The sequence below is a fragment of the Diadema antillarum genome, unplaced genomic scaffold (genome assembly GCF_040938485.1).
Source record: "Diadema antillarum isolate AM-2024a unplaced genomic scaffold, OU_Dant_1.0 seq00000293_RagTag, whole genome shotgun sequence".
Classification (NCBI taxonomy): domain Eukaryota; kingdom Metazoa; phylum Echinodermata; class Echinoidea; order Diadematoida; family Diadematidae; genus Diadema; species Diadema antillarum.
In genome coordinates this window covers 1,063,818-1,078,345 of record NW_027271319.1, presented here as the reverse complement: position 1 = coordinate 1,078,345, position 14,528 = coordinate 1,063,818, and the positions used below count along the sequence as shown (strand labels likewise).

Below are 14,528 nucleotides of genomic sequence, written 5' to 3'. Positions count from 1 at the left end.
TGGACCAAGTTTTTGTCGCCGTGTATAATAATGTTCCCTTGGGTGCATACTGGAAAGGGGGTGGGGAGGGGTAAACACATATCTACGATTCCTGCCCCCCTCCCCTCCTTCACCTCAACACTTTACACCTTAACCAGAGGCATTCGGTTTTTCCTGGAGCTCTGTGAATAAAATGCATTTTTGTGCATTTTGAATATACGTACACAATGATTAACGTTATATACCATATCCCCAGCCCCCTTGAGACAGAAAGAGAGAGAGACAGAGACAGAGACAGAGAGAGAGAGAGAGAGAGAGAGAGAGGGAGAGAGAGACAAAGATAGGGAGAGGGAGAGAGAGGGACAGAGAGAGCAAAGAGACCTTTTTTCTTTTTTTTTGGTGAAAACAATAATGGAATCAACAACTTTAAACGTAGGATCCCAAGAGCACAGCTTGTAGATTCAACTGGAAAGGTGTTTGTGCAGACTCCAGTAAGGTGTTCGGAAATTCCCTCACGTTTTCCTAATTCTGCCAGGTGAAGAAATCAAAACAAAAGTGAACCGACATAAAACACGCTTCCCATAAATCCCATTTGACTGAAAAAGCAAAACAAACAAACAAACAAACAAACAAACAAACAGACAAACAAAATGAATACAAACAAACAAACAAACAAACACAAACAAAATTAAGAAAACAGAAAAAGGAGGAAAATGAACTTTGACGTTTACATGTCTGAAAGACTGTGTTGTTTAAAAGTTGTGACGTGACTACCGAGTATAACACAAGGACAAAATCAGATTTACATGTATCATGAAATAAAGTCAAGGTCATAATCATTCACAATGAACATTAATAATCCAGTAAGATCATGCTTTGATAAAATAACTGTTATACTTGATGATCTTATAATCGTTGTGTAATATAATTACAGTAAACATAATTATGCAGACCTGGCGCCGCGCTTTAAAAGTGTGTGTGGGGGGGGGGGGGGGAGGCAGACAGTTTACATTTCTGGTGCCACTTCCGGGTTTCATCAGCTGAAAAGAACAAAAAAGAGGCCTTCAGCCCAATTTTTTTGGTACCACTTTCGGGTTTCACCAGCTAACAAGCCCCCCAAAAAGAGGCCTTCAGCGGCAGTTTTGTGTTACAACCTCCGTTTTAATCGGCTCGAAAGCAAAAACAACAATGCATTTTTCTGGTGCTACTTCCGGGTTGAAAAAAAGGAGGAGGGCAAGTGGTTAGACCCTTTGTATTCCTAAGTCCAATGCAAAAAAGAGTGGGGGACATACTTCGCCGTGAAATTCGAATTGCCACCTTTAAAGGATCCCGACTCATCTCGTGAGAAGTTGGAAGCTCTGGAAGTTTGGTTCTAGTTTTCATCAGATCCCTCACTCACGATCCCAAGGCATGTGACATTTTCAAAATGCCTGACAAGCTTGTGAATCACGTGTGATTTCTTCTAACCGTTTCTCCCCCCCCCCCCCCTCCTTTTTTTTCCTTCTCTTTTTGGAAACAGTACGACACCGTCGTGGTAGTCAGCCCGGGGCTACAGACGGACCTATTAAAACGATATGTAGATCTTTAGTTTGAGTGGCTCACTGCGCTGTCTACACCTATCCTACCCGAGGATCAAATTGCGCGTGAATTTCGTGACCGATCCGCCAAAACGTGTTTATCTTGTCGACACACCGTGAGCGACCCTGCTGGTAGGAGTCGGCCTGGGCTCGTGTCAGAAAGGCAGAATCCCAGCACATACAGGGAAGACTCCATCGAATTTTTTAGCCCACTTCTTTCGGGCACCGTCATGAAAATGTTTGTGGGTCAAATGATGTTTGAGTATCCCTGATAAATAGGACTATTAAAGTCTGTCTTCAGGGGGAGAGAATAGCTAATCTCGTGAAGTGTACATTTTAAGAGGAAACACACACATACACACACGCACACACATACACACTCAGCCATGCAAACCTGTTCCTCTCACCAAACCGTTTCATGCGTTCATGTGGCAGGTGGCACATAACAATAAACAAATAACCGTTTCTTTCTTTTCTTTTCTTCGATTGACTTTATTCATCCCGTGTCTCCTCACCTTCAGTAAGAAAAACAAATGTTTCTGAACGCTAAATTATACTTTACTAAAAAAAACTGACCATAACTCAAAAATGTGTGCTTTCGTTTAATGTTATTGGATCATCACTGCCACTGGTTTAAATTATACTGATTACCATCACTCCCCCCCCCCCCCCCCCCCATCCGTGTTTATCTATAGCTGAAATAACTCTCCACACTGGCGGCAGTTGGAATGGGAAACCGAGATGTAAATCGAGGGATATAATGAGTAGATTGAGCAGCCCGTGTTCGTCGTTAGCGTACGTGTCGCCAACAGGAGCTGCGCAGTGCGCTGCAATTCGATATGAGCAAAGGAGGAGCGACAGAGTTCCAGTTACCACACAACCTGCCCGGAAATTTTTACTACTAATCTCTGTTTTTTTTTTCTCGCATTTTTTTTTAATTAAAAAAGGGTTGGTTTTGCGTGCAAATTATATTGTAAAAAAGTGCATATTACAAGCAATGCCGATTATAGAACTGCACACAACAGACACACGCCCACACCACCATATACGCACATACATCTAGCGAGAAAGAAGAATGATCAGAAATTGAGAGAGAGGGGGGATGGGGGTGAGGGAGGGGGTCCTCCGGAAAGTATATCCTGCAAGTGATGCGCTGTGCTAATCGAATTATGTTGGGTACATGGCGTAGTTACATAGTGCAAATTAATGAACGAGCTCCTTGGATTTCGCTCTGCCGCGCGCCACTCGTTTGCCCTGTCAAACGTAGATATGAAGCAACAGGTGCACTTTGGCGCCCGGCTATTAGCGTAACTCGATAATGTGATATGCGGTTTCTACGGCGCCGCGAGTTTCCATCCCAGACGAGCCTAAGCACCTAGCGAAATTTAATTGTGCTTCACCTGTCCCGCAAGAGAAAAAACGAGTTGGATAGTCTGTCTGCAAACCGTTTTTTTTTTTCCACAATTGCATACGAGACGTACCCACAAACTGGCATACGCACACCAGCAAATTGATAATGATGATATGCTCGACTTGGCCATGTCTTTTCCCATTCAACAGTTCTTCTTTTGATAACACCTAAGCTAGATGCACTATAAGCACATGAATTATATGGTTGTATTTGCTGTGGACAATATACATTTTCTAATGACCATCCTCAAAAATCCACTCTGGACCCTACTTGTCTCAAGGCGACGCGCTGTAAGACTTTAGTTGCTTGAATTAAGTAAGTGGTCTGGATAAAAGTCTAGAGGTCATTAGACAAATTGCATGCAGGATGCGCGCCGAACCAGTGACTTGGATTTAGATTACTGGACTTCGACACTCGGGGAAACCAAGTGATGGTGAAACATGTGTTGGCTGAGAGACATCATCTGGTCCAAAGATCAAAATAACATCACAAACTGAGGGCGGATGAGGGTCAACAAGTCAGAAGCTGGCAGACAGTTGGTCCCTTCTCTCTTATGTATATCCTTATTTTTTATGGATTGTCCTTTCTACGCCGTCGGGAATTGCAGCCGATCGGTTCCCTCAATCTTTGCTTGTTTGACCCAGATGACCGACATAGTTAAACTAGTCGATCTTCTGACCAGCTGCTTAAAAAGGGGTCTGACGCGGCAAGGCTGTATTGGGTGGTCTCTAGTTCCACGGTTTTAGAGTGAAACTATACAATTAGATTTTACATTGGTTGTTCTCTAGCATGTGAAAGTTTATAGTTTAGTTTTGATCTTGCAAGTTTACACGTTAATGTAGAACAGGTGTTGGGATACATTGTTGTTGGCTGTTGGCATCCATCTGTCTCGTGAGACACATGGCATATACCCTGCATATAACACCAGTTTATTTCTTGCTGGAGCATTTCCTACTATGACTAAATAGACCAACTCTTGAATGGTAGTCTCTGCTACACTTGATGCAAATGAAAGAGGTCGGATGTGGGGATGTTGTGGGCATAGCAGCTGACCTCTGTTTGCGAGCTTTCCTGGATTCCAGTGTCTTTTCATTTCTTTGTGTTTCACCATGCATGATGCCATCACGTACGACAAATCTCCAACTTGCACGATCTGCAGCAATGTTTTCCCCAACTTTCCACTTTCAAACCATTTCCTTTCATGTCGCGTTTGCAGACATCCTTGTACCTGAGGTTTGGCCGACCAATAGCTCTGGAACTAATGGCAAGCTCTCCATATAAGATGTCCTTTGGGATACGACCATCAACCATTCTGTACACATGTCCTAGCCATCGTAGACGCCTTTGACTCAGCAGGGAAAACATGCTTGACATCTTAGCATGTTTTAGGACATCAGTGTTTGGGACTTTATCCTTCCAAGTTATGCCTAGTATGCGTCGGAGGCAACAAAGGTGGAAGCTATTCAAACGTCTTCCCTGGGCTGCATACAGAGGCCAGGTCTCGCTGCTATACAGCAATGTGCTCAGGATGCAAGCCTGATAAACGCAGATTTTGGTGTTTACTGTAAGCTTCTTGTTCTTCCATACTCGTTTGGTGTGCATAGCCATAACAGTAGAGGCCTTGCCAAGACGTTTACCCAGCTCAGCATCCAGAGACATGTTGCTTGTAATGGTTGAACCCAAGTAAGTGAAACTGTTGAGAGCATCCAACTGGTAGTTGTCAATAGTGGTGGAGGGAGGGGTTTCAACTCCCTGGCACATGACTTGGTCTTCTACAGTCTGACTGTAAGTCCGAACTCCTTGCATGCTTGCGAGAATCTATCCATGATAGTTTGGAGGGCTTCTTCTGTATGAGCTGCGAATGCTGCATCGTCTGCAAACAACATTTCCCTGATTAGTACATAACGCACTTTGGTCTTTGCTCTTTCAGACAGGCCAGATTGAACAGCCATCAGATCTTGTGTGTATGTAGATACTCTCAGTAGCATTCTCAAAGGCATAGGACAGCAGCATAGAGAAGAAAATACCAAACAAAGTTGGGTGCCAGGACACATCGTTGTTTCACCCATTACAGATTGGGAAAGAGGCGGAGATTGACCATCATATCGCACTGTGCTGTACATGCCGTCATGGAATGAAGAGATGATGGCCAGCAGTTTTGGAGGACAGCCTATCTTCTGGAGCAATCTGAAGAGCCCCTTTCTGCTAAGTCAAAAGCCTTTGTTAACCCGTTCCTTCCGCAATTCTCTGAATGCTTTAATGCCCGCCAAACGAGATTCTTTTCGCCCGTCGACAGAGAGGCACACAGGTTGGTAATCCAGCTGTGTGAAGGCAGTCAAGCGGTTCATTGTGTCCCCCTTTCTACGGTCAACTACATGTGCCCGTGAACAATGGAAATATCGATCGGGTGCGAGGTATGAATAGAGCGTGCGCTGATGAACTCTCAGAATCTTTAGTTCTACACAAAACCAGGTACCTGAATGAGGTGACTGGGGTCAGCGAACCCGCATTTCTAACTGATCTCAGCCTTGATCATTATGTACATGTTCGTACGAGTTTACAGCAGAACAAGCAAAAAACTAAATCAGGAAAAGGTACATAATACTGTATAACCCCCTTTTTTTTAAACAGCAGGAGAACAAATCCTGATAGAATAAACTCTGATCTTTTTATCAAACCCATTTTTCTGAGCATTTTAACACAAAGAAACATGAATTTAGGCCACTGAGCAGCAGGCACCCTTGTCTTCATTTTGGGAACCTGGTAAACCAGGTTCCCGTATATCAGTTGCTCCCACGGGAACCTGGTAAACCAGGTTCCAGTAAGGAAACGGGTTAAGTCTATGAAGGCTACATAAAGTGGTTTCTTTTGTTCCCTACATTTTTCTTGCAGTTGTCCGAGAGAGAAGATCATGTCAATGGTAGATCTGCCTTCCCTAAAACCACACTGGGATTCAGGTAGATGCGGTTGGCCAAGAACTGCAGGCGGTACAGAACAATACGAGCAAAAACTTTCCCAACTATATTCAGCAAAGAGATTCCACGGTAATTGTTACAGTCACTGCGATCTCCCTTGTTCTTGAACAGAGTACTAATGCTGGCATCACGAAAGTCCTGAGGGACTGTACCTTTCTCTCCAGCACTGACAAAAGAACTCATGGAGGTGTTTAATGAGAACAGGTTTCCCGCACTTGATGACCTCAGAGGTTATACCGTCTCTCCTGGTGCTTTTCTTACTCGCAAGTGAATCAATGGCATTGTCCAATCTCCTCTACAGTTGGTTTGGCATCAAGTTCGTGTATAATAGGTAAGCAGTCAACAGCATCTAGGGCAAGTTCAGAGACAACATTTTCCCTTGAATATAACTCAAAATAGAGTTCAATCCATCTCTCCATTTGCTTCACCTTGTCATTGATGATTTCACCTGTCTTCGTTTTAAGAGGGGCAATCTTCTTAATCTGTGGGCCTATGGCTTTCTTCATTCCCTCATACATTCGTCTTACATTTCCAGCGTCAAAGGAAAGTTGGATATTGTGACATAACGTCATCCAGTAGTTATTTGCACAACTTCTAGCTAATCTTTGTGCAGCACACTTGGCAGCTTTCAGGACAGATAGTGCTTTCCTGTCTGGGTTGAGTTTGTAGTTTAGATAGGCTTCACGTTTCTTATCCAGAACTGCTTTCATTGTACTTGCATTTTCCTCAAACCAATCAGGGTTTTTCCTTAGTTTCTTCCCAAAAGTAAAGAGAGCCGCTGTATAGATAGTGCCACAAAGGTTGTTCCACTTTGAGTTGCAGTCTTCGTCCTTTTCTTTTCCTTTTTCCATGCAGTCTGAAAGGTCTTCCTTGAGTGTATTGAGGAACTGATGAGCAGGTGTTAATGCGAGGCAGACATTTCTGCTTATTTCGATGCAGCTTCTTCGGTTGTAGTCGAACTCGGCTGCATACAAGAGAATGGTCGGTGTCACAGTCTGCACTGTAGTAACTGCGGCAGATGAGGATGCTGCCCAAATTGACACGCCTGGTGATTATGAGATCCAACTGGTGCCAGTGGCCTGATCGTGGATGTTTCCATGAGACTCTGTGGCAGGATTTGGTCATAAAGTAGGAATTGGTGATACAAAGAGCTCGATATGAGCACAATTCAAGTAATCTCTGACCATTCCCATTTAGTTTTCCAATGCCATGTTGACCAAGGCAGCCGGGCCATGATTCGTAGTCAGCTCCAACTCTTGCACTGAAGTCACCAAGTAGGAACAGGTGCTCAGACGCAGGAATTCTGCTAATGACAGCATCTAGATCGTCGTAGAAGTGATCCTTAACATCTGTTGATGAACAAAGCGTAGGGGCATAGATACTCACGATGTTGACCATACCTGCAGATGTTGAAAGACGCAACGTCAGTATACGTTCAGATCCACATGATGGAGGTTCAGTTGACGAAAGAAGGGAATTTTATCACAGCAAATCCTTCGCCATGCAGACGTGGTTCGTCGGGAGCCTTTCCTTGCCAAAAGAATGTATAGTTCTGTTCTTGTAAAGAACCACTGGATGAGATCCTGGATTCTTGCAGTGCTGCTATATCAACATTAAGTCTGGAAAGCTCGAGGTCAATCACAGCAGTTTTCCTTGCATCGGAAATCTGCTGGGGGCATAAGTCATCAGAGAGGCCAGTGCACATAGTTCGTACGTTCCAGATTGCTAATCGTAGAGTAGGTAGTTTCTTTGTCTTCTTCATTGATTTGTCTGGTGCAATGTTACAGTCCATTTTTCAAGTTTTGCTCTAGCTCCAAGCACCCATTGAAGCAGGTGGACTGTGGCGGGTCAGCACCTTATTGGCTGGGGGCTGCCCAGCATGAGGCGGGCGGTAGCTGTCCAATGATACGCGATGGCCTCTCCCACCGTCGAAGATAATATAACCCGTAGCGCCCTACTTTACGCCAATCAAGTTGGACTTATAACTCGTAACTGCTGTCTTCCGTGTTGTGCTTACGCTGCATAGCGAAACTGGAGTGTCCTCTCCAGGGTATAAGCCTGGGCATACATAGGCCCTTTGGATACCCTGAGTTGCCCATGCATCAGAGGACCCCTCTCGGCCTCGCTGGTTGAGTGCAAAGGAATGCGCTGCAGTACGTTTGGCACCAGTTTGGCTCCAGGAGCTGCCGGAGTGTTGACAGACTTTATCCACAGACCGCCTATCGGGACTCCACTCCGTGTTGCTGGATGGCCGGTGGCTCATGTTTGAGCTCATACGCCCTTAAGATGGATCTTCTTTTTCAATCCATCAGGGTGCCCAGCCACCCTCCTCACCAACTTCCCTTCTGGGAAGCCAGTGGGGTTTACGGTTTAGTCGCCGAGAGCTCGACCCTGAGACAGGTAGTACTGGGCTACAGGTTACCAGTAGCAGGTCCTCCCAGGCCTGTACGCCTGGGAAGAAACCTGGGAAGACACCTCACCTGGGATACATTACTACTACTACTACTAATGATAATGAGCAGAAGACTCTAGACTTGATTATAATAATATGTGACCCTGCACCACAAAACACACAAAAAGTCGCCAGACATGGTTTTTAGTTAAGGGCAGATTCTGAAAGAGCAGACTCTAAACTTTAAAATTATGTATAACTCAATTCAAATGGATTCTCCTAACTTGTATAAATATTGGAAAGAAAGCACACACTTAGGAAACATAAATATTGGAAAGAAAGCACACACTTAGGAAAAGTGTGAACTGAGAAAAGAGGCTCTGAATTACAGTGTGTATTCAAGCGCTTTAAAATAATCTTTACCAAGCCGTGCTGCCTGTGTGATGAAAGGGACATATAACAGGAAGTAAACCACGGGAGTAACAACAATGAAGGGATAATCAAATTGAGCTGAAATTGACCATGCCTAATTAACACACTCTGTCAATGATTAATGCCAACTTTCAAAGCAGTAGCATCATCCTTTCAAAAGTTATTAAAGTTGAAAGTGAAGAGTGTGTACAAGGTTTCTCAGAAATGAAAATTGGACTCTAAGACACATCTAATCACAATATTCTACCAAAAATGCTCGAGATAAACTGCTAAAAAACACACTTTTCTGACCGTTTTATGATCCCAAATTTTAACATAATGTAGAAGAAGACTTGCTCTTTTAGAAAATATGAAAAAAGTCAAGATCCGCTAGGTTGACCCATTTCACCTATTTTCAGTCCTCACGCAAAATCGGTATGTGCGAGACTTTTGTTCGTTTTGTGATGCACGGTCACATACTGTATATCATAAAAATAATGCTCTTTTATATAACATATGAACATACGACATTGTGTAATGTAACATGTTTGGTCCTCCATCATAAAGTCATCAAAAAGAAGCCAATTTTTTTTATAGTTTAAATGCAAATTCGGAAAGCAATCTCTGAAGTGTTGCCCATGTAGAGCTCAATACAAGTGGACTTTACTAGATAATGCAAATCGATTACGCGCTTTGAAAAAAAAAATCTTTACTGAGAAAAGAGGCTTTGAAGTTAAAGGACCAGCTATTCATAAGCTTAAAATCGCCATGATGTGTTCTGTGCACTGAATGGAAGAATAAAAAGCGTGTAAAACTTCATACATCTTGTAGCAACCAATATAATTAAGATATTACCTGGTCAAGCGTGGATTTAGAGCTAGTTTTTTTTTCTGTTTATGACATACACTAACTAAAACCCCCATTTCATTCCTTGTATGATCCCAAAGTTTAGAATTATGAAGACGAATAACTGCTCTTTCAGGAAATACAAAAATCAAAACCAACGGATTAACGTTTGTGTTGACGTTGACGATGAAGAGTTATCGTTTCATTGCAGAATTGTGACTGGCCCTTAGGGAAAAGAAATGTTCCCTAACACATTGTTCAAGGCATCCTGGTTGATAGAGGAAAACATGAAAAAAAAAAAACAAAGAATATTCTAAGTGCACCAGTGGATGTGCTGTATGTGACCACGGGGGCAAACTGGAAAGATACAGATAGTTAGGATACATTGAGGAGACAGGTCGTGAATTTATTCAGTCATTCTTGGAGCATGTTGGGTATACATAACATCCGACCAAAATTTGTGGAAGTGCCTGGGGATGTCCAGAGCAATGAAACGTCGCTTTTAGGAGGAATGGTAGAGATGCCTGTAGATTGATCATAACATTAACGTTGACTCGAGCGCAGTGTCACAGCCTTTGTATTTCAGTAAATTATTCTGTCCAGATTTGCAGAGGATGCAAAATCCATCGCGGTGATTGATGATGCAACAATACAAAGATCATCACACTATTATTCATGGAAAGAGTAAAGTAACAAAGATGTTGATTTTTTTTTTAAGTTGCTTTTCTTTTTATATAATTCTATGGAGGTGTGAAAAATGCAGAAGCCGATGTTGTGGGTGGTGAATTGATGACAGCATTATACCCTGTAGCATGATTTTGAATTATGGGGTTGCCGAAATCACTCGCTTATAGCGAAAATGCGTGAACTTTAAAATTCCACAGCTTTCTCACATTTCCATGGCACTTCTTGATGAGTCCTTTACATCTCTGTTTTACTTAATGAAGTCAACTAGAGTATGATGTGAAATTGCATTCAATCCCTGATAAAGCACAAAGGCTGATTTGTAACAAGAACAAAAAAGGCTTATCCGAACGTGTCCGTCTTCTCTGATTCCAATAAAGACCGTTAGAAACAATAGAGGTAGGGACTTATAATTGTGTTAGGTCTTATATCCTTATCTAAATTTGTCTTCAACACATGGTTAAGTGTCGCGGCAATGATTGCATCAATATTAACAGCCATCAACGCTGGTTGGTTTTACATAAAGCGGTGTTGTTTTTACTGTATCGTCGCCTTTTTTCCCGCTGTGGTCGCCCTTTTACATCCATCGAGCGGGAAAAACAATATAAAGATAAAATGATTAAAAAAAGAGAAAGTGAGCGAGAAAGAAAAAGAGAGGGATAAGATAACGTTGTTTTTTCTTTTTGACATTGTCTCCTAAATTGTGCCTTTGTGGTGTCATTCAGACACACAATCGCATGCTGCCGTTGTAGTCATGGTAACGTAACCAGCAGCACACATTATTTAAAAAATTAACGCATCGTCCTTGCCTGTACACTATCTCACTCCAAAATACAAATATACGTATTGAAGGCAGTAATGTTTCATTAAATCTAGTTTTCAGCGAGATATCGATATCAACGCTTTACCCACCTGTTCCGCAAAACCATGTCCTTATAAAGATAGTGTTTCGTAAATCTAAACCTTATCATGATTAATCACCTTGCGTGTTGATAGCATGCTGAGGACTTGCTTAGAATTTTACGGTTTTCTTTAAATAATATGTGACAATAATAACAATCATGACAGTTGTTGATTTTAGAAGTGAATATTCAACTCCTGGCTGAACTATCAACTCGGATTATGACGTATTTTTTGTTTCTATTTTGTGGGGTATTTTAAGGCAAAAATGTCAGCTACTCGTGCGTGCCATACTGTCTCTGTAGGGAAGAGCGAGTGTGTGCCTGTATCATTAAATTTGCGATGCGCGAATGATGCAAGAAAACTGCAATGGTCACACACATCACATGACATGTTATGTTGTCGATACTCTCCAACTAGCTTCCGTTCGCTGATTTGATGTTTTGTCTTCTGTGTTTGCTTGCTTGTTTTTGTCTTTGTTTTTTTTTCCGGCAATTTAGCGAAGAAGCTCATGGCACATTGAAATGGCAATCTCTCGCCTTCACACGTCAGTGCAGACGTCGCCGGAGTCGAGCTTGAGCATTAATAGGACATTTTCTTATTTCCGAAATCAAAGATTTTTTTTTGTGTGGGGGTTTCGTTTGCTTTGTGAGCTTCTGTGTGTATGCGCGTTGTGTATATGTATGTGTGTGTATGTGTGTGCATGTGTCCATTTGTGAGTGAGCTCATGGCATATTAAACGGCTGCCGTTATATGAGCGCAGTCTAGCTTCCTCGCTAATAGTTGTGGTCGTCCACATTATTTTTTGTTTAAACTGCACAGTCGCAAATGCTGCATCTCACTTTCCCCAACTCCTCTCCCTTTTCGCGCTCTTTCTCTCCCTTTCTCTGTTCCTGTCTGTCTGTCTAGTTGTCTGTCTGTCTGTCTGTCTCTCTCTCTCTCTCTCCCTTATTTTTCTCCCACGCTTCATCCTTCATTAGAATTCATTAAATGTGGCGTCCCACAGGGTAGTTTATTAGGACCTTTACTTCTTATCATTTATATTAATGACTTTTGCAGATCATCTGACCTACTCTCATTTTTTTGCTGACGATTCAAATATTTTCTTTTCTCACCAAAATCCAGATACTCGTGTACGCATCGTTAATTCCGAATTGAAAAAAGCAACTCAGAAAACTAAGTATATTCTTTTTAGTAATTCTTTAGAAGATTAAGGCACAGGTATTGCTTTTGATGACATTTTGTTAGAACGAGTTTCTCATATAAAATTCTTTGGTATCACAGTGGACGATAAACTTTCGTGGAGGCCGCATAGTAAAAACGTTAGTACAATAATTTCACGCAATATTGGTATTATTGATAGACTCAAGTTTTATATTCCATTGTCTCCTTTGTTGACGTTGTATTTTTCTCTAATTTTACCTTATCTTAATTACGGACTTCTAGCGTTGGGTAGTGCCCATCAAAGTTTACTAGATAAACTACTGTTATTACAAAAAAAGGTTATTCGTATTATTTGTGGCGTCCCGCCACGTTCCCATACAGAGCCATTATTTACTAAATACAAGATTTTGAAGATTAAAGATTTATATTTTTTTTCAACTTGGTCAGTTTATGTGTAATTACAATATAAATGCACTTCCCAGTATTTTCAATTCAATGTTCCCACGGAACCAGTGTTTTCATGATTATCCCACTAGACAATCTAATGTGTTTCATTTACCCCGCCTGAGAACTTTATTGGCTCAGAATACATTATATACACCGGTCCTAGATTTTGGAACTCACTGAGCTGTGAAATAAAAAAAATCCCATCTTTGTATTCTTTTAAGCGCAAGTTGAAATATTTTCTATTAAATCCTCTCTGATATGTTTTTGTTTTCCCTTAGCTATAGGTTTCGTCAACCTCAGGGTTCATCATCCACCCACCAATCAGTCAATCACTGAATTCATTATTACGTAAAGAAGTAGCCATCACAATCCTTGCACAGCTGCAATCAGCGCCAACTCTATGAAGCACATTCTCTACCACCCCCAGTTCCATTTCCCTTGTTCAGCGTGTAGGCATTCTCTCATTCTCTCTTTTTTCTTTCTTTCCTTCCATACTTTTCATCTATTCTGGCAAGTTGTGTCATGTTGTTGTGTTTCTCCTGTTTTGTCCCGTCCTGTCGTATGTCATATTTGTCACAAGTGTTTGTAAATGAGTAATTCATAAGTTTTATGAGTGGTTCACAATCTACAATCTTTTCTTTTTAGTGGAACTCTCTATTCTTTCTTCCTTTGTTTTTTTTTTTTCAACTGAAGCATGACTTTGTATTATTTTTTGTTGCCAGTATGCGCTCTGTTTATCGATATCATTTTGCAAAGGCAATTTTTATTTATTTATTATGTATAATACCTGATTTATCTTGTGTTATGTTTTTGTTGAAAGAAGAACAAGAAGAATGAAAATGAATGAATGAATTGAACTAAAAGTCCTCATCCTAACGTTTATATTTTTTTTAGTGCATGTCTGCATGACTTGTACCTATCTGCATATTGTGTTTGTATGTATGTGTCATGTATTGTATCTATTAACCTGTATATCTGTCAATACAAAATATACATTCATATAATTATGTATAATTGTTACTTGTATTCATGCGAAAATTATCCGTACGTTCAAAATTATGCATTTACATTCCTAAGCATCTCTTAAAATAACGTGGAAGGAAAAACATTTCTTTCATGTGTAATATTCCAAGAGGATGACATTCTACTTGCAAAAATGACTTCCGTATGGCATGGTCGCGCCTGTTTCAACGAATCGGCAGGTCATTAACTTTATCACATTTTCCAGGGAGTTCGAAGAATCATTAAAAGGGAAAACCTTTCCCATGAATCAATTGATTAGATTATCTGTTTTCTAAAAGGTAAAGTTAAGCTTCCAGCAAAAAAAAATAACATCTATTGAAATTAGCAAACTCAAAGATTGTTTTTTTTTGTTTCGGGTATTTTTTTTATGAAACAGAGTAAGAAAAATACAGATTAGAGTCGTAAAATTTTATTAAAGAAAAAACAAATCCTGACATGGCAGATCGACTCTAACCCTCTTCTTTAGATTTTTTTGATTTCATTCCAGGTATGTAAGACACCTTGAAGTAAATTAGATTTTTTTTTTCCCCGAGCAACTGCGCGACGGTTTGATTATTTCATTACTTTTGGGATACTGACCATTTCAGTAAATTCAGTACTTAAAATTCATTGCTCAAAAAATATTATTTCAAATCAAACTTGCATTTCTATAATGTGTATTTACTCATACTTATCATGATATAGATCTTCAACACTCAAGAATAAAGTGTCAGAACAAT

General features: G+C 41.0%; 1 protein-coding gene across 1 annotated transcript in view; it reads right to left on the bottom strand.

Annotated features, from left to right (window-relative positions):
• Positions 1 to 8,250: 8,250 nt before the first annotated feature.
• Positions 8,251 to 14,528, bottom strand: part of LOC139730144 (uncharacterized) — a 61,985-nt gene continuing 55,707 nt past the window's right edge. Inside the window, exon 2 of the mRNA XM_071641045.1 lies at positions 8,251 to 8,393. Coding sequence (XP_071497146.1) covers positions 8,251 to 8,393 — 143 coding nt within the window. The remainder of the gene's footprint in view (positions 8,394 to 14,528) is intronic.